General features: G+C 39.9%; 1 protein-coding gene across 2 annotated transcripts in view; it reads left to right on the forward strand.

The window, feature by feature from the left end:
* The window catches only part of PDE11A (phosphodiesterase 11A), a 466948-nt gene that overhangs the window by 234442 nt on the left and 212039 nt on the right, over positions 1-20467 (forward strand). For both annotated transcript variants that reach the window (XM_017868289.1, XM_017868290.1), the window contains one exon: positions 5557-5689. In XM_017868289.1, coding sequence (XP_017723778.1) covers positions 5557-5689 — 133 coding nt within the window. The remainder of the gene's footprint in view (positions 1-5556; positions 5690-20467) is intronic.

Below are 20467 nucleotides of genomic sequence, written 5' to 3' on the forward strand. Positions count from 1 at the left end.
ATCATTAAAAAGTCAGGAAACAACAGGTGCTGGAGAGGATGTGGAGAAATAGGAACACTTTTACACTGTTGGTGGAACTGTCAACTAGTTCAACCATTGTGGAAGACAGTGTGGCGATTCCTCAATGATCTAGATCTAGAAATACCATTTGACCCAGCCATCCCATTACTGGGTATATACCCAAAGGATTATAAATCATGCTGCTATAAAGACACATGCACATGTATGTTTATTGTGGCACTATTCACAATAGCAAAGACTTGGAACCAACCCAAATGTCCATCAATGATAGACTGGATTAAGAAAATGTGGCATATATACACCATGGAATACTCTGCAGCCATAAAAAAGGATGAGTTCATGTCCTTTGCAGGGACATGGATGAAGCTGGAAACCATCATTCTCAGCAAGCCTCAAGAACAGAAAACCAAACACCGCATGTTCTCACTCATAGGTGGGAATTGAACAATGAGAACACTTGGACACAGGAAGGGGAACATCACTCACCAGAGCCTGTCATGTGGTGAGGGGAGGGGGAAGCGATAGCATTAGGAGATATACCTAATGTAAATAACGAATTAATGGGTGCAGCACACCAACATGGCACATGTATACATAAGTAACAAAGCTGCACATTGTGCACATGTACCCTAGAACTTAAAGTATAATAATAAAAAAAAAGAGATTACATGCCCAATTTTCAGATGTGTTGAAGAAAAGCTTGAAGGAGGGCCATTGAAAGCCCATACAAATGTCTCTGTGAGAATTAGGAAAAGGTACCCTCTCCAGGTGGATACAACTTCAAGCAAACAAGCACAGTTAGACTAATTTTAACCCCCACTTCTCCCTTTTATAGGGCATCCCTGTCCAAGGCGGAACCTGCACAACTACATGTGGCTGTGACTGTGATCTTACCATGTTCTGTCCCAACAGCAACCAACTACAAAAGAGAAAACCATACTGAATAAAAGGTCCCTCATAAATCAGGGGGAGGTGATGAGCTGTAGGCACTTTTTGAAAGAGCTTACCCTTAAAGTTAGATGTGTCTTTCCAAAAGCAGAAATAATTTGGGCTCTTTCCTTTGTGATTAAACTCACAACATCACATCACCGAAATGTATAAAGGGATCTGTCATTTGCAGAATTTGCTTTAAAAGTTGTGATGCTTTTAGAAAATATTTGCTATGGGCTAAATAATATGCTGAGCACTTTGCATGAATTATCACCTTAATCTACACAGTAGTAGTATTATACCCATTTTACCAATGAAGTTTTCCTGAGATCATTTTGCTAGAAAGCAGCAAAGGAGACATTTGAGGTATGCCAAAATCCATGATCTTAATCATAACATAAAATTACCTTTGTTTATGAAGAAGAGAAGCAAGCTTTTGAAAGTTCTAACTCAGTGTTATGATTCTGTATTATGGTAGACCATTAAGAATTCCAAAATTGAGCTGGTGCATAAGCCAGAATGTGATTACTCTTGTCTGAATGTTTGTGTCTGCCCAAAAATACATATGTTGAAACCCAGTCCCTAATGTGAGGGTATGAAGGGGTGCTCCTTGAGGAGGTAATTAGGTAATGGGGGTGGAGCTTTCATGAATGGAATCAGTGCCCTTATAAAAGAGGCCCCCAGAGCGATCCCTCATTCCTTCTACCATGTGAGGACAAGAAGGCACTAGACACTGAACTAAAGCGAGAAGGCACTAGATACTGAATCTGCCAGTGCCTTGTTCTTGGTCTTCCCAGTCTCAAAACTGTGAGAAATAAATATTTGTTGTTTATAAGTCACTCAACTTATGGTATTTTGCCCTATCAGCCTGAATGGACTAAGACAGTGATGTAAATACCAAGTGACAAATCAACTTTCCTGTCTGTCTCTCTGAGGATCTGATTAGTCAGGCCTTAATTTATGTCCCTGTGCAACACTGAACTGAAGAAATGCAGAGATGATTTTCAGAAAATCTGTTTGCACCGTTGCACTGACCTATAGGTCAGTTCGAATCTCATCTCCTCTCTGAAGCCTTAGCTAGATTACAACACCTGAAGTCATTTCTCCCTCCATGGACGTCTTCAGCATTCGTGATCGGTACAGTTGACTTGGCAACTTATCAACACAGCTATGTGAAAATTTTTTCATTTGAAATTTGAAGTGGGCATTTAATTTTTGTATTGTTTAAATGTCAGTGTGTTTATTTCTCATCTCCCCAGCCAAGTAGCAACCTCTCTGAGGGCAAAGATCATAGCTTATACTTTAGAAACCGCCTCAACTGTGCCTTGCACAGAGTCAATATTCCTTCTACACTGTTCACTGATGTTACAATGATTTCAATTCAGTATGCATACTGAACCAAGCCAAATTCTAAGCATGTTTTAGATTTAGAGTGAGTTTTTCAGGAACCCCTGCCCAGTAAGTGTTTTTGTCATCATATCTTCTTTTGGAATTCTGTAAGTAGGGACCTAAAGCTCTTAATTATCAACTCCAGTGGTTTTTCCTAGCCCTTCCTGTGACTAAAGTCTCAGACTGAAGTGTTTACTATCTGTAGCAGCTTCCTTAAACTCTCTCTGATGCGGACTGCCCTTCTCTATTTGTTCTTAGGTGACAACCCACTATTCTTGCTATAACGCTATCCATTAACTCCTTCGGAAAGGTAACAGGAAAAATACTATAATTTAGGATGTTGGGGTCAGATTTAGGTGAAACTTCTATCTCCACTTGGGAAAGTTATTGAGCATCCTAGGTCTCCATTTTCTGATCTATAAAATATAGAGAAGCATATCCGTCTCATAGGATTTATCTGAGGACAAAACAAATTAGTCAGGTAAAGTATCCGACCTGACCCTTGGCCCACAGTAGATGGCAATAAATTTAAGTTTTTCCTCCTTTAAATTTCTTCTCTTTCTCCCCTCCCCCTTTATTACTACTTTTCTTCTCCTTCCCTTCCCTAGATATAGATTTCCCTACGTGTTCTGTCCCTGAGTGATCTCATGCATTTTATTCTCCCTGAAAATTATCCTAACTCTGGATTAGAGTTTTCAGTCCTGATTACTGATAGGATTTTGTTCCTGGACTTTCAAAAATGAACATGTCCCAGGCTTACAGAATATCTATCACCTTTCCCCTATCTCCCCACTCCTTAAAACAACTATGTTCTGCTAATAGGGCCACAGGCACTCAGGAGCAAAATGTAAGCCGCTGCTATCTGGCCACAGAGCCTATGGAATCTTCTGCAGCACCTCTTGAGTCACCAGCACCATTGCCTCCCACCTGCATGACTTCTGTGGTTTACAGGACCTCTTCCCACCTTTAGTGTCTCTTACCCAGTTCTTGATGCTCATTGTACCTGGATTAAGCTTTCTAAAATCACATCTTAAACCAGGTCACTTCCCTGCTCCATATTCTTAAAGCAGTTCTCCATTGCCTATAACTAAGGTCTCAGCAACTTGATCAAGGTCTCACCTTTGAGCCTTGACCTCTTTTTCAGTTTTATTCCCACCATACGATTGCTCATTGTGCCAAGAACACACTTTGTACTCTGCTGCATTTGTGTCTTTTGTTCCTGCTGTTTCCTTCTAACTCCTCCAATCTCTCCTTGCTGAACTCTTTCTCATCCTGAAAGACCCAGCTCGAAGGTTGTTGGCACTTATTGGTAAAACTGGCTCCTTCCTTGAGCATCACCCTACCAAACCATTTCTCAAGTTCCTCCCTTGACTTCTGTGCCCAGACCTCTCCCCAGCTCCTTCTGCAGCGCTGCTTCCCACACTCCACAGAACACTCTAGGTCAGCAGCTTCGAAATGGTGTGATCACAGAACACCTCAATAATTAAAATGTGGAATAAAGTACACAGTGCAGAATGAACTGGCAAGCCAATTAATCCCTGAAAGAAAGGTCAGAATTTAGCCCATACCCTTTTAAAAACTTAGAAATGACTTCACTACGTTAGATCTTTGTGTGAGGTGCATTATCTTGTTTCTTCCTAGATTTTGCTTTCATTGCAGCACAACAAAAAATTTCATCTCATGAAATGCGATGTATATAAAACAGCAAAGAGAAAATAAAAACTTCTTTGTTGTTTTGTTTTAGAAAATAAAGCTTCCTTTTCTCCTTGAAGTACTCATTCTTTTTACTTCTTTGATTTAGGTGCCATCTAAGAACTACAAGACTCAGCTTTTTATTAAAACTTCCATTTTTCAGCCAGAGAGTCATAGAGAATAAAGTTTATATATTATTAATGTTTAACATGCAATAAGGGATGAATAACATTACAAATACATGCTGAATTTATCAGACACAGGGCAGCAATCATTACAGATGAGATATATTAATGAGGGTAAATAATGTGCATCCAATGGCCTGTCCATGCAGTTTCCTGCCTTCTCAACATGGCATAATTTCACACAGGGACATTATTGCATAATAACAAAGACGATGTACATGTTTAGTGTTTTCTTACATATAGTGCAGTTTAGATTAAAAAGTCAGTAGAGTGATTATTATTCTTGCTGTAGTATACTCATCTTATGAAATCCAGGGTTCCACAGAAGTCAGCTTGAAAACCTTGCCCTAGTATGCTTGCATCCATTCACGTAGTTTCAGTTATCACTTGCCAAGCCACAAATCAGACATCATCCAGGAAAATTTCCTGGCCAATACTAATTTGAACAGTTCTCAATTTTGTATCTCCACAGCTCCTGGCAGTGCTCAATATATACTTGTGGAAGAAAAGATGGCAAGGAGGAGAAGAATGGGGGATATTAACTAATTCTTACAGCGTTTCTGTATATGTAGGGTCTGTCATGAAAGTGATACAGGGGAAAGTTCAAAAAATCACTTAGCATAAAATTCCTTATTCAAATTAAATATGAAAATAATTTTAATTATTAATGTTAAGGGTCTGTTGCATTAAAATAGGCTTTTAAGTGAGATTTTGTAAGTGGGATATGTGCTATTGTTAAGAAACATAATCTAAAATTACCAAAATAGTTAACTAAGATACTAAAATAGTTATTAAAATATTACCAAGTTATTAAAATAATGACTGATAGTAAAATTGTTTTTCAAATAATTACTAATTAAAAGGCCATAGTCTAGATACGTTCTTTTGCTGCATTTGTAATTTTTTAAACTCGCAATTTACTTCCTGATTTTTCCCCATTTGGGTTTCATTCTTCCTTGTGCCAAAACATCTAGTCTGTTCAATTAAAAAGGGCAAGCTGTGAGGCTGATGGAATTTTATTAGTTGTTGGTGTCTTATTGTTAATTTTGGTCCTTACATATGATTGCCAGCTTTGGGACCTAAATACAACCTAGAGTTTCTCTCTGAATCATAGGGAATCTATGGTTTCTGCCCATGGGTTTAATTATTATACATTATAGCAGGTAAGTCATTTCGAAGTAGCCACTGATAATTACCTTGCTATTGTTCTGTGACTAATGTCACTTACTGCTTCTTAATAAGGACAGATTATCCTGATATTAGTGTAGTTTATAGTGTTTGCTTTCAAGAAAACTTATGTTTCTCTCTTTTCTTCCTGCCTACCTTGGTGCTCTGATAGTTTCAAAGAAAGCATGGAGAAATCATCGTACTCCGACTGGCTAATAAATAACAGCATTGCTGAGCTGGTTGCTTCAACAGGCCTCCCAGTGAATATCAGTGATGCCTACCAGGATCCGCGCTTTGATGCAGAGGTAAGAGGAGCCCCTCTGGCTGCAATCCTAAGGTTCAGTTGTCACACTGTTGAAAACAGTTGAAACACAAAAAGGAACATTATGCAAACTGACCGCAATTTCTGAGTTTACTGGCAATTATTTTGCATCCTTCCCCTGTGATCTTATTTTTAGTATTGCCTACTGTTGACTCTAAGGTAGGAAAACTTGCCTAACTCTACCCTGATTTATAGCAAGACAGCTATCCTTAGTCTGATGCTATTTTATGATTGGGTATATTTTATATTAAACTATGAACTATTTAACAAAAAAGTTATATAACAAAGTTGTTTCCCAATAGACCCTAAAACAACTACCATATTTATAAAAATTGCTCCCAAGAAACAGTAAGTTGGTGTTATTATTTAATATTAATGATCTAAGCACACTGTGTTGATATACAGAATATACTAAAACAATTTTGAAGTTTACATTCTAAGGTAGTGTAGAGTATCATACAGATAAATTCACATGAACTGATGATGTCTCTATGTACATATGTGTACTATATATATATATATATACACTCATATATACATATTGATTAAATGCAAGGCTTCCTATTGAAGATTGCCCAGCTGAGCTCTGAAGAGTAGCAGGCATTTTTTTGCTGAGGAAGGGTGAGGAGACATGTGTTCCAGGCAAAGTTGAGCAGGCATGGGGTGTTGGGGAAGTGAGATGGTCTAATGTGGCTGAAGGGCCATGATCCATGAAACTGGAGAGGGAAGCAGGGATCAGATCACCAAAAGACTTTGAAAGACATGTTAAGAAGTTGGAGTATTTGTTCTGTGCAATGGGGAACCATTGAGTTTTAAATGGGGGAGAAGCAAGAGTTACATTTTAGAATGATAACACTGGCTACAAAGCAGGGGATAGGTTAGTAATGATAACAACTGAACAGTTAATCTTCAACCCTGAGAAGCAGATGTCATCATTCCCATTTTACAGAAATTGAGAGCTTCTCTATGGCTCTGGAGGCAGACAAGGATTCAGTCCTACTACCACTCAAACTCCACAGCCCATACTCTTAATCCTGCCCTGTGCTGTCTCCATTGTCTGTGGCCAGGACATGGTGATGGCAGGGAGGCTGGGGTCCAAGTCTAATTTACAACTTCAGTCAGATCATCTTTGCAGATCTCTGCAGGAAAACCTTATATTCCCAAACTTACCACCTACCAGTAGCTGCCTAGAACTCTCTTCCCCAGGCTACATTTTCCATGTATTTTCTATTCCTTCTTGAGGTTAGAGGCTCCTAAATCCTTACATGAACTCCTAGGCTGGGTGGGGCGCCCTTCCAGCTGCTCCCTTGGCTATCCTAACACTGCCTACCCTCTAGTTCTCCTCAGTTTTTATACATTCAATCTGAAATTCAAGTTACCTTCCTTAGGAAAGTTCACAGTTCAAAGTCCTTCAGTTCTCCTGGTAAGGTAGAATGCTACTAACTTGGTTATATGACTGGCACACTGAAAATGATTTACAGATGTCAACATTTATATACTTTTCCATTGTGGTTGGGTTAGGACTGATTTTATGTACTTTTGCCTTGTGCTGTGTTTTTGTCTTCCTTGAATTTGAACTCACCAGTTCTTGGTTTTTCTATATCGTTTTATTGCACATTTGAATCCCCACCAAATATATTGTTTTATTTTTCATGTCTCTGAACACTGCATAAATTGAAAAATACTATATGTATTAGTCTGTGGCTTACTTTTTTTTCCTCTCAACATCGTTACTGGGTTATGTAAACATGTAATATATTCATTTATTTTCACTGCTGCAAGTATTCTATTGTATGAATAAGCCTCACTTTGTTTATCCACTATAATGTGACTGAATGTTTGGATTCAGTGAGTTACTGTCACATATATAATTGCAAGGACATTCTTGTACATGTCTCTAAGTGCTCAAGTATAACAGTTTTCCTAGAATTCGTATCTAGGAGAATGACATGCTGGATCATAAACTACAAGCATCTTTTCCTTTACCAGGGAATAAAAATTTCTTGTCCAATCATTGCTTTTTTTCTTATCAAAAATACCACATTGAGTAAGCACAATTAATATCTCAAGCATACTTCTTGCTATTACAATATAGTGAGTTTGAATATACCATATCATTTTACTACAGGCAGATTTTTACCATATCCTTTTCTGATTTGTGATACAGTCATATTACATTTTCCTCCATGCTCATAGTCCAGTCCAATAAGGCAGTCTGTTCTGCTGATCCATAAAAGAACAAAGGCAAAAGACAACAGTTATTTCTGTGGGATAGGGCATAAAAATTTCATGTCCCTATCTAGTGGTTAGAAGCAATGATGTCTGAAGACAGTAAACTGTGGTAGGTTAAGCAGTGACTCTTTCATAAAATCACTTTCTTCTCTATGATAAAATAAAGCATGAACTTAAACCATCATTATTTGTTAGTCCCTCACCCAAACGCTTTCAATCTGCGTGGCAGCAAATACTAAATTTTAATTGCAAATCTAAGATGCATTGTATGCTGATTTTTACATGTTTTCTTTGCATGGTACTGAAATTCAAAGGTAGTTTACATTTCTCTTCTCATTCTGAGAGAAAAAACTGGAGCGGAATTAATGCACATAAAGGTGATAGAGAGGTTGGGGATGGCAGAGAGAGAGACAGTGAAAGAGAAAGAGAAAGAAAAGAAAAGAAAGAGAAAGAAAGAAAGAAGGGAGAGACTGTGTTCCCGTCTAAATACAGACATTTAGTAGATATGTCCTATAAATGTGTGTGTATATGTTGTGTATGTATGTTGTGTGTCTTATGTATCACACTAGGTCAAGCAAAACTATTTATCTGCTTACGCTTCCTCTCTCCTCAATTATATTTTACCTCAGGGACAGGTGGCAACTGTGTATTAATAATAAATGAAACAGACTCAAGACTGAGTCACAGGGCTCTCCCAAGGGGCTAAGAGACCTGAACCTTTTCCCCACAATGCCTGATATAAGGTGGTATAGATCATAAGATAAAGACAACCATTTCAGGTAATATTTTTTCATTAGTATGTCAAGTATTTCCCTCAAGATAAAAAAAAAATCATGACAAAATGAAACTGCTTCATACTTTCACCCCATTGTAACCATCTGCACAGATAAAACAAGACCACAGCATTGCATTAGAGAAAGAGTTTAATAGACATGAGGCCAGTCACACCACATGGGAAATGGAGTTATTACTCAAATCAATCTCCCTGAGAATGTGGGGGCTAGAGTTTTCAAAATAGTTTGTGGGAAGGGATGGGGGTAGCTAGGCAGTGGGTGCTTGCTTCTGACTGATTGGGGGTGTAATCACAGGTGTGTGGGAAATAGTCCTCATGTGTGCTAAGTTGCTTCTGGATGGGGCCACAGGAGTAGTTGATGGGTCCCCGTGGAGACTTTGGTCTCCTCAGATGTGCAAAAAACCTGAAAAGACATCTCAAAAGGCCAGTCTTAGGTTCTACAATAGTGATGTTATCTGCAAGAATAATTGGAGAAGTTGCATGTCTTGTGACCTCCAGAATAATAGCTGGTAATCATTTATGTCTACACCTTAGCAGAATTCAGGCTTCTCTTTCCTCCTAGCCTGGTGCCCTCTCATTAACTTTACAAAGATGATTGAGCCTTGGAGAAAAAAGAGCTATTATTATTTACTATCAACTAAATGTCTCCCAAAGTTAGCCTGGGCAAAACCCAGAAATAATTAAGGGCAGCTTGGAGGACAAAGGCAAGATGGAGGTTGGCCAGATCAGACCTCCTTCACTGCCATAATTTTCTCTCACTGTTATAATTTTGCAAAGGTGATTTTACCACCCTTAAAATGATTCTAGAATCATCCTAGAGACAGAGAGCACCTTTTAGAATTGTGTTGCCTTCCTGCAAAGGTCTGAGTCCTTTCTTGTTGAGTCTGGTACATGGGTCCATATTTTTCCCCAGTTGAATAGTTATTTGTCAGTGGTATAATATTAAAAACTTTTTTTAATCCAGGATTAATTGACGATTATTATCTCCACTGAGAAAAGTGCTTGCTTTTTTGTTCTCTGCACTGACGTCTCTGAATAGTTTCAGGCTGGTTAACAAGAAAGATAATTTGCAAAGAGGTAGCATGGGGAATCCTTTTCAGAGCATTTCCTATATTTCCAACAAATTTTCTCAACTTAAGTGTACCTAATGGATTTAAATTTGCCAGAAACACAATTATTCAGAGCACTAATGATGCAACATTTTGTTTTTTTTGTTTGTTTTTTTTTTTTGTTTTTTTGTTCCTTAGCTCAGCTAATCTGGGTTCTTGTCTCATGACCAGAAAGAATTAGGCACATAAACACATTGAAAGGTGAGGAGGACAGAATTTATTAAGCAAAAATAAAGCTCTCAGCAGAGAGAGGGGGGTCCCGCAAGCAGGTTTCCACCTCACAAATTGAATACTGGGACCACCACACATGAGCTGAAGAGGCCGGGGTCCTCCTTGCGTAAGGTGTTAATTCCTGGTGACTCCACCCCATTTCCCCAGAGCATATGGGCCTCCAGTCCACTGCAGGCATGCAGGCAAGCCCCCTGTGCAGGTTCCCTTATCTGTACAAAACAACTGGCGTAAACACTTGTGGGGTGGGTCAGAGATTCTCCAGGGATCCTTCTCTGTCTGCCTCTTGCCTCTATCATTCCTTCTCCAAAGAGGTACATCTAACTGCCATTAGAATAGGGACAAAGACAGATCTTAACTGCTTCCTGCTGACGGGGCACTATTTTGGGAAGATGGCAGTCAGATCTCCCTCAGAGGCCTATTTAAGGGTCCCCAGTAAAAGGGAGCCATCGTCTGAAGTTCTGGTTGCATGACCGTTTGGAGTTCGATGACCTAAAGGGGAGAAGAGAAAAACTTGGTTATTAGAAGATGTATCAAAATGAAACAAAAGTGGGGGGTAAGGAGAGCTCAGAAATCCCAAGGCTGCTGGCATGCCGAGATAACTAGTGGCTATAGTTATGCCTGCTAGGATTTGAGGGCATGGGGCTTGGCTTTGGTTAGCTTTCTTGGTCTTATTTCCCCAAAAAAGGAAACCTCCGGGTTATGGGCACCCTATTTACTCCCACCACCTGGCAGGATTTGTGGGATAACTGCCCAGAACTAGAATATTGATCCAGATTTTTACATTACCCATCCCTTTTGTTTCTTCTGAGCTGCAGCCAGAGATCACTGGTTGGTTCACAGGAATAAGCAGGGTGAACCTAAAATGCAGACAACAACTTAAAAACAACTAATGAGACTAGAATATAATGAGCAATGTATGATAAGTTCTGGAACATAATTTTTCTCTCTTCAGCCCTCATTTTGTTAAAACAAATCATGATAGGACTGAGTTGTTTGCACAATAAACCTTAGTCTTATATTTGGCCTGATTATTTGCATAAAGTGTAGCAAGAATAATTATTTTCACATAGGCCTTTTAAATTGGCATTGATGGAACTCTGTTCCACAGAATCTCAGATAAGACCTTCTAAAGCCCAGCCCAGCCATAGGTTTGTATCCTCAAATATCTATGAGTTAGGTAAATTCCTGTCTTCTTAAGTCCCAAGAATATGGGATTCCTGTGCCTGTTAGAAAGTGACATTCTTTACTCACCACAGCTTAGAAACCCTGTACAGGGACTGTGTAGACAAGGTATGAGGACAGTTTTCCCAAGGGTCTTTAGTGGCTCTGCAAGGCAAACTTGATTCCCTAAAGGACAGCATGCCATTCCAGTCAAAGACTTGATAAAACAAGGCTTGATAAAACAGTTTCTCCAGTTGCATCCTATTGCAAAAGAAAATAGATTCTTATTGCACTGATGTAAATAACTATATTGTCATGAGTTAAGAATACTCGGCCGGGTGCGGTGGCTCAAGCCTGTAATCCCAGCACTTTGGGAGGCCGGGATGGGTGGATCACGAGGTCAGGAGATTGAGACCATCCTGGCTAACACGGTGAAACCCTGTCTCTACTAAAAAAATACAAAAAAACTAGCCGGGCGAGGTGGTGGGCACCTGTAGTCCCAGCTACTCAGGAGGCTGGGGCAGGAGAATGGCGTAAACCCGGGAGGCGGAACTTGCAGTGAGCCAAGACCCAGCCACTGCACTCCAGCCTGGCGACAGAGTGAGACTCTGTCTCAAAAAAAAAAAAAAGAAGAATACTCACAAATAGTTTTCAAACTCTAGAGGAACCTGGCAGAGAGAAACAAATATGCTCCAACTTTTGTCTACGGGAGTATACCTTATTCAATTATTACAGACAGTAAATAGCTCAAAACAAAAGTTTCCTTGACTCTGGAAAACAAGGATGAACAATGTTTTAAGCGAAAGTTAAAAAAGATTGCTTAGTTTTTCTATTAGTTCAGTCCATTCAATTAACTCTTGTTCTGCCTGATATTCATGAACACTTCAGCTCTTCATGAATCCTGTACATTTTTCCCTTATTCCAATGTCATGGTCTACAAAGTTAACAGAAACCTGCATTTGAGATCACCTGTGAAAGTTCTACAGCTGATTATAAACCATCTTTTGAAGAGGATCAAAACAAGAAAACAGTCGTCTGTGAACAGCAAAATATCCAGAGTAGTTACAGTTAAAAACACGATTGACAAAGAAATTTGGTTATCTCTGTGGTTTACAATAACTTAATATAATAACCTTAATTATGATTGATAGCATATACTCAGACATTAGAATTTTAGAAATCCCATACAATTTTGGAAGATATATTAATGTTATTCACTGAAATATAACCTGAAGAAAATTAAGCATCATTTTGGCAATCCCATGTACCTAAATATGTCGAATAATCCTGTTTACCTCTCTTTCGGATGCTCTGTAACATCCAAAAGCTAGGGGTCAGGAACTGCAGTTTGATTTTTGCCTGTTAAATATGTTCGAGATTTAGAACACTTGATATTAAGAAATACAATTCCAGATTACCATAAGCTATTTATTTAGCCAAAACGATGACTCAAAAAAAATTTTTAAGGTAAAAAAACTTTCATTATCCTTTATTATTACATGGAAATCTTATTCAAGGGAAAGAAAGCCAAATTTTACCCTTGCATTAGTCTACTATTAATGTCAACTCAGTTTTCTAATTAAATCTTACAGACAATTCTATCCAATCTTAACCAGTTTGACTGTGAGGTAAGATTCCTATAAACCTTTTATAACCCTTTACAAATTTTGCTAAAGAGCAGATTAGTGCCTTAAGAGAATCTTGTTGTGCTTTTATTTCAATGCACAATTTACAGAAATAACTGTATAGTACTCTTTTGAATTTGGTCAGTCTGTTCATGCACAGAATTCCTTTTGCAAGATTAATTTTTTACAATCTTTCCACAACTTGTTTAAACCTTAAGCTTTATCTCATCTAATTCAAAACAATCCTTTAACCCTAGGTAAAATTTACATTTCCACACCTTATTAAAATCTTTTACTAAAAACATTTTTTACACGCCATTTCTTACACATCTTGCATGTAAATTCATTTTCAGTGGTCTCAATTACATGTATAATGGTAACTCTTAGCAGTTTTTAACGTTAATGTAAAATCTGGTAAATTGTTTTAATTATGTACTAGGTGCCAATAAAGTTTGACTCCTTCCAGCATAGTTAAGAATCTGGTTAACTCCATATGTCCCCAAGTCTTACCAAGTTGTAAAGCAGGCAAGTTGAACAGTTCTCAAAAGCCAAAGAAGCAGTTTACAACCTTAAAACATTTAGCAAGCCTAATATCTGATTTGCATAGTTTTGGCCACCTATTTACATTTTGATGATGTTTGCATTTTACCAATAATCTTTAAGACTGTTTTTATTTCTCAAATAAAAGTCACATGAACTAAAAAGTATTACAACTTTTATCTTTCTTTAAAAAAAATTCATCTAAGTGCTTATTTTTCTTCAAACCAATTAATTAGAGCTCTTTATAAACATAACACACATAACACATATATGATTATATAGACAGACAGAAGAAAATCCAGTAGTTGTAAGATTTTTCATTTGCCAGTCTAATTTGATTATTGGCCTCTGGGTGGAGCCCTTTAAGAGCAAGGCTAGGAAAGCTCGTATTTCTAGGGCCTAGCAAACGGATATGGCTGGAAGACAAAAACAGATTTTGAGAGGGATCTATCTGCCTCTGATTTCTGGGGTTCCATGAGGAAAACAGAGGTTTCTCATAAAATGAGATCTGTGGTGCCTTTTCTGTTTTTCCCAAGGAGTCGCAGGCCATCAGAAATTATTTTAGGACCTCTCATGTGTGCATTAAGAGTGGCAAGACAAAATGGAGAAAAATAATTCAGTCAACTGAGAAGAAACTTTTTTCCAGAGAAACAAGATTCAAGAAGAGAAAAAAACCATAAAGGTCCTTTAAACATACTTAGGTATCCACTTTTAATTAAGCTGAGCACTGCTTAAGAAAGTCCTTTTAAATCCCTTAGTACCTGCCTTTAGCCATGCCAAGCGGCCAATATTTCTGGCTTTTGAACTTTTCCAAAAGTAACCTCACAGGTGAAACCAACAAGCCTCAATTAAGGTTATGACTTAACTACGAGTATACGAAGTATTTTCAAAGGGGAGGTAAGCAGTTTTTACAACATCTAGAATCTTTAAGGGTAGCTCAGAGAAGGGAAGATTTAAGAAAAGAAGCTAGAAGTTGTTCATGGAAGGGAAGAGAATCAGCAAATGGTAGAAGTCACACAGCTGTTAACTTGAAAGTACTCATTCTTCAAGCCAGGATTGAACCTGAGCCACCATTGTAAAATGTCAGAGACTAAAAGCCCTCCCACGTGGTTACAGGTCATGCTTCCAAGGACGTAAACAAGATACAGGCCTGCAGCCAAGTTTGTTACTGACCAGTTTGTTGGGCTGAGTTGAAAAGTGGACTTATGGGGTCCTACACCCACATCCTATCCTAAAGTACGCCTCTTTCTGATAGAACCATACAGAAAGACATGTAAAGCATACCAGATTGGCTACAGCTTAAGACCAAACTCATAAATCCTTTTTCATTAATCAAAACTTTACAGAGAATATAAACAGTGATCCTTACCATTCCTTTTACTGGTTTGCACAGGGAGGGAGAGGCCAGAAGTCCAACTGGTAAAAAAAAACAAAACAAAACAAAACAAAACAAAAAACAAAAAAAAAAAAAAAAAAACTTTTACCCCTTTGCTGGCATGTCAGGCTTCTGGATTCCCTTCCCCTCAGCTCAGTTCTAAGCCAGCTTCCTTGGGTGCCACAGAGGACACTCAACCTCCAGAGAACCACCATCTTGTTCCTGAATTGTTTTTCTTTCTTTCTTTCTTTTGAGATGGAGTCTTACTCACCCAGGCTCGAGTGAAGTGGCGTGATTTTGGCTCACTCCAACCTCCACCTCCTGGGTTCAAGCAGTTCTCCTGCCTCAGCCTCCCGAGTTTGGGGAATTAACTTTTCCCAGTTTGGAGATGCATCCAAGGGGAGTATCATGCAGTACAGGGACACAATTACCCCTCTGTGAAGAGAGGACAGAGGAGGAAAATGGAAAAAGAAAGGAGCCCTCAGGCCTCAGGATGCATTTGAGAGAGGTACAGACTAAAGATGAACGGTTACCCAGCTAGGAAGAGGAGATGAGGTGTCCCTAATTCCTTTGTCTTCCCAGCGAATATGGGGTACATGAGGGAAAGAAAGAAGAGGTGTTTCTTTTCTTTCTTCTGTCCTTATATCTTCAAGTCCTGGCAACCTTGACAGGGTGCTACCCATGAGTGTCAGCGCAGCTTCCACCCATGTTAACAGAGGGGCCTAGAAGGTGGGAGTATCTGTACTCACCCACATATGCCCTGTCTCCACTGTTGTCATAACCTTTGAGTTCCTTAGACCTTGACAGACTGCAGCCAGCAGCTGGATGCTGCCTCCTTATCATAAACTGAATGCTAAGGTAAAGCTGAGGAGCTGGGTTGTCCTCAAACAAGGGAGGAAAAAAAGGGTGTCTTGTGAATTGGGGTCCTGGCCTAACAAGATGCCTTCCAAAAGGGAAAAAAAAAACTCTTGCATAGAAAATCTCCCTATATCTGCAAGGCTTCATTAACTACTAACAGGGTGGAGAGAAGGAAGGAAAAAAAGCTTAGGTGCAGGCCTGGGAAGATTCCTTGGGGAGAAACCTCTTATTCTTATGCAAATGGGTTTCTCCATCAGGGAGAAAAATCTTTAACTGCTGTCTCCTCCCTGGGGCTCCCACCAAGCCCGACTCCTTGGCCAGGGGAACACTGGCCATCTAGCCACCCCAGGCCCAGGCCATGTGCCCCAGACAGGAGGGAGTGGGACAGGGAGCCACCGCTCACCCGTCTCTCCTGTGCACATGCCTGCGACCATTGGGGTGAGGATGAAACACCCCTAATATTGTAAAAGAAAAGATAGGTGTCAATACATTCCCCACAAAATGAAGGAAAATCCGTGGAAAAGACTGGGTTGGACTGAGGCTGACATTTCCAATGCCTGAGAATGATGGGGCAGGGAAGGGGGCAGTTTCCCCTGCCTTCAGAAAAAGTCTAAGGGTGAAAAAACCCAGAAACAAAAGTGAGAGAGATGTTTGGGTCCACATTTTACTCACCCTTCTGACAAGTCCCCATAGAAGCCACCAAAATGATACAGAATTTTTTTGCTCCTTAGGTCAGCTAATCTGGGTTATTGTCTCATGACCAGGAAGAATTAGGCAGACACATTGAAGGGTGGGAGGGTGGAATTTATTAAGTGAGAAGAAACCTCTCAGCAAAGAGAGGGGGTCCTGCAAGCAGGTTTCCACCTCCCAAATTGAATACCAGCGCCACTACACACCAGCTGAAGAGGCCAGGCTCTACCTCTGCATTAGGCCCAAATTTCTGGTGGCTCCACACCATTCCCCCAGTGCATGTGGGCCTCCAGTCTGCTGCGGGCATGCTCAAGTAAGCCGCCTGTGCAGGTTCCCTTATATGCACAAAACATCTGGTGTAACACTTGTGGGGCAGGTTGGAAATTCTCTGGAGAGCCTTCTCTGTCTAGGCCTTTGTCTGCCTCCTGCCTCTATCACTAATATCTATTCTAAATTTCTCAATAGCTCAGTGGCTAATTCTGGCAACTGAATTCTTTTTACTGACCCCAATTCATCAGAAATTGGGATCAAATACCCCAAAATGGATTGGCCCTATTCTGGGATTTCATACTATGGATACATCAACTTTCAGTAAATAGAAATACTGGATATTTTTTAGCTTACAGGGGAGGAAATGGAGACTTGGAGAGTTGAAGTGATCTGCCAAGGCCATGCAGCTTTCTTAAGGCAGAGCACAGAACACACTCTGGGCCTTCTGGTTCCTGATTCAATGCTCTTTCCTTTAGCATCCTCTTGGGGAGAGCATCAGCTGCTGAGGGTCTGCCTAGGCAATAGAGTCACCACATTCTTCTTCCTTTCTCCCTTCTCACAGGTACATGAACTCATGGCCAGCATACCTACCATTTTGTCCTATCTGCTCTGCTCATGAGCTGAGGAGTCTTGGGCATACCACTTAGTTTGCAACATGTAAAGTTCCACATAAATACCTTATAAACTATAAACTGTGCAGATATAGTCACCAGGTCCTCCCTTATAGGAGCCAGCAGTATGATAAAAGTGGCCAGACATCCAGGGACCAGGTTTCCTAGGCACATTGGAGATGATTAAATGTGGGGGCTGGCTGTGTTAGTGGTGGCAAATCCATGTGGGTCTGAAGCAACCTCAATTCTTGCCTCCTCAGAAGAAAGAATTTGACTGAGGGGCATTAGGCAGAAGGAGAGACTATGGCAAATTTTAGAGCAGGATTGAAAGTTTTTTTATAAAAAGCTTTAGAGCAGGAATGAAAGGAAGTAAACTACACTTGGAGGGCCAAGCAGGTGACTTGAGAAATCAAGTGTGCTGTTTGATCTTTGACTTGGAATTTTATGCATTGACATACTTCCAGGATCTTTCATTCCTTCTCCCTGATTCTTCCCTTGGAGTGTGCTGTCTGCATGCATAGTGGCCTGCTAGTGCTTGGAAGGGGAGCATGCACAGTGTGTTTACGGGAGTTGTATGCATGCTTATTGGAGGCATTCTTCCCTTACCAGCTGAATGTTTCTCAAAGGTCATATACCAGTTAAACGCTACCATTTTGCCTCTTAATGCACATGCTTGAGTCTGCTTGCCCAACTCCCAAGATCTTATCAGGAAGCTACTTGTATTAGTCAAGGTTGCCTAGAAAGACAGAACTAATAGGAGACATATATATATATATATATACTATATATATATAATTTGTATTTGATATTAAAAAAGTATTAACTCATATGAATCAACAAGGTCCTACAATAGGGCTGTAGTTGGGAGAAAGGAAGCCAGTCCTAGTCCCAAAGCTGAAGAACTTGGAGACCCATGTTCGAGGGCAGGAAGCATCCAGCATAAGAGAAAGATGTAGGCTGAAAGGCTAAGCCAGTATGACTTGTTTACGTTTTTTTGCCTGCTTTATATTCTAGCTGTGCTGGCAGCTGATTAGATGGTGCCTACCCAGATTAAGGGTGGGTTTGCCTTTCCCAGCCCACTGACTCAAATGTTAATTTCCTTTGGCAACGCCCTCACAGACACACCCAGGATCAATACTTGGCATCCTTCAATCCAATCAAGTTAACACTCAGTATTAACCATCACACTGCTGGTCACTAGTTTCAGGGTTTTTCTATCTATCAGGAGACTGCCTTTTGTTGGCACTGGCTGTGGCCAATTATTATTTTAGAGAGACAGTTTAACAACCACCTGACCATCACCTGATGGCCGCCTGACATTTGTGGGGGGGGGGCTCTCCTGCCCTGCTCCTGCCTGACTAGCTACCTACTGTAATACCTGTACTGTCCAAGCCTATGCAACCCACCAATCCTTAAAACATATAGCTAAAGCCAGTTACACTTGTACATTTCAAACATAGCCCTGATGACTACATTTACAATCCCTATATCAGTTAAAGTAATAGATAAACTTCAAAATTTCTGTGGCTTAGTACAATAGAGGTTTAGTTTTTGTTCATGTTAAGCCCAAATGGGTTTTCCTGATCAGTGTTGGTGGGATAGGGAGATGTTCCCTATTATGTGAATGAAATATTTCAGCAGCAACTTATGAATGACTTGCCCCATGGACCATATTGTGAATTCTTCAGATTGATAACTGCTGGTGCTGATCCCAATACACCCATTTGTGTGCATTTGATAGTTTCTTCTTTAATTTGGACTAGCATAGGAAGCTTTCCAGTTTGGGAATTCATGATGCCAGTGGCTATTTTCTGTTAGTAAGACATAATTTACTCTATCAATTTTTGCTTTAGGTATACAGTTAATGTATGAAGGGAAACTAGTTTTCTAATTTCTGTGTTTTTCCTATCTTGATAAAATTCAGGAAAGTCCTTAGAAACTCTGCCCAAAGATATGCAGCAAGAGAATGATCTTTATTTTGAAATCTCAGTTTTGAAACTGTTGGTCTTCCTTTTGATAGAAGCTACAAAGGGATGTCTTTAATGTGATGTAAACCCCATCCCAAGTGCTGTCAGATGCCTGCTGAGAGGGCTATGGGGCAAGTAATCATAGTTGTTTACCTGCTGGGTGTTCTCTTAGTGATTGTCTTAAATATTTAATGGAGTCCCTCCTTGTGGTGAACAAAACAGACTTAGCAGGTGAGCCATAGTGATTACTTGCCTTCTGAATGCCTGTTTGAGTTGGCTCTCAAAAGTGGCACCTGCTGGGCTTGATAGCATACATGGTTTTAAGGCCAAACTCCTCGGCTTATGGGTGGAAAAATTATGACAAAAGATTATATAAGATGTCACAGAGCCAGAACTAAGTTTGTGAGCTTTAAATTCTGCAACCTTATGAAAATCACTGTTTATTCTGTTACAAGATTCTATGAAAAGAATGTAAGACAGAAAAGACCTACTCAATATAATACTATGTTTATTTATAGTGGTACAAGAAACCCTCATGTTTATGGGTCATCTGTTCTCAGGTTTTGTAGCTTTATCAGTCATCTGCTCCATGGGAACAGGGTATCCATGTTTATTTCCGAAGACATTGTCAGGATTATTATGTATATTGATTTTCTACTGCAACAAAACAGATCACCACAAACTCAGCACTTGAAAACAACACCCAATTATTATTATTATTATTATTATTATTATTATTATTATTATTTGAGATGGAGTCTTTCTCTTTTGCCCAGGCTGGAGTGCAGTGGCACATGCTCAGCTCACTGCAACCTCTGCCTCTGTGGTTCAAGCAATTCTGTTGTCTCAGCCTCCCGAGTAACTGGAATTACAGGTGCTCACCACCATGCCCGGCTAATTTTTTGTATTTTTAGCAGAGACAGGGTTTCACCATGTTGGTCAGGCTGGTCTTGAACTCCTGACCTCAAGTGATCCACCCACCTCGGCCTCCCAAAGTGCTAGGATTACAGGCGTGAGCCACCACGCCCAGCCAGAACAACACCTGATTATTATCTCACAGTTTCTGGGCATGGCATTGCTGCGTTCTCTGCTCAGGATCTCACAAGGCTGAAATTAAGGTATTGCCATGTGGAATTCTCATTTGGATTGTGGCATTCTTTTTAAAACTGATACACGTTGTTGGGAGAATTGAGTTCCTTGCAGTTGTAGAATGAGGTTCTCATTTTTCTGCCAGCCATGGCCCAGGGTCTGTCTTAGCTCCCCGAGATTGCCCTTGAGTCCTAGAATGTGGCCCTCTCA

The sequence above is a fragment of the Rhinopithecus bieti genome, unplaced genomic scaffold (genome assembly GCF_001698545.2).
Source record: "Rhinopithecus bieti isolate Rb0 unplaced genomic scaffold, ASM169854v2 scaffold_3062, whole genome shotgun sequence".
Classification (NCBI taxonomy): Eukaryota; Metazoa; Chordata; class Mammalia; order Primates; family Cercopithecidae; genus Rhinopithecus; species Rhinopithecus bieti.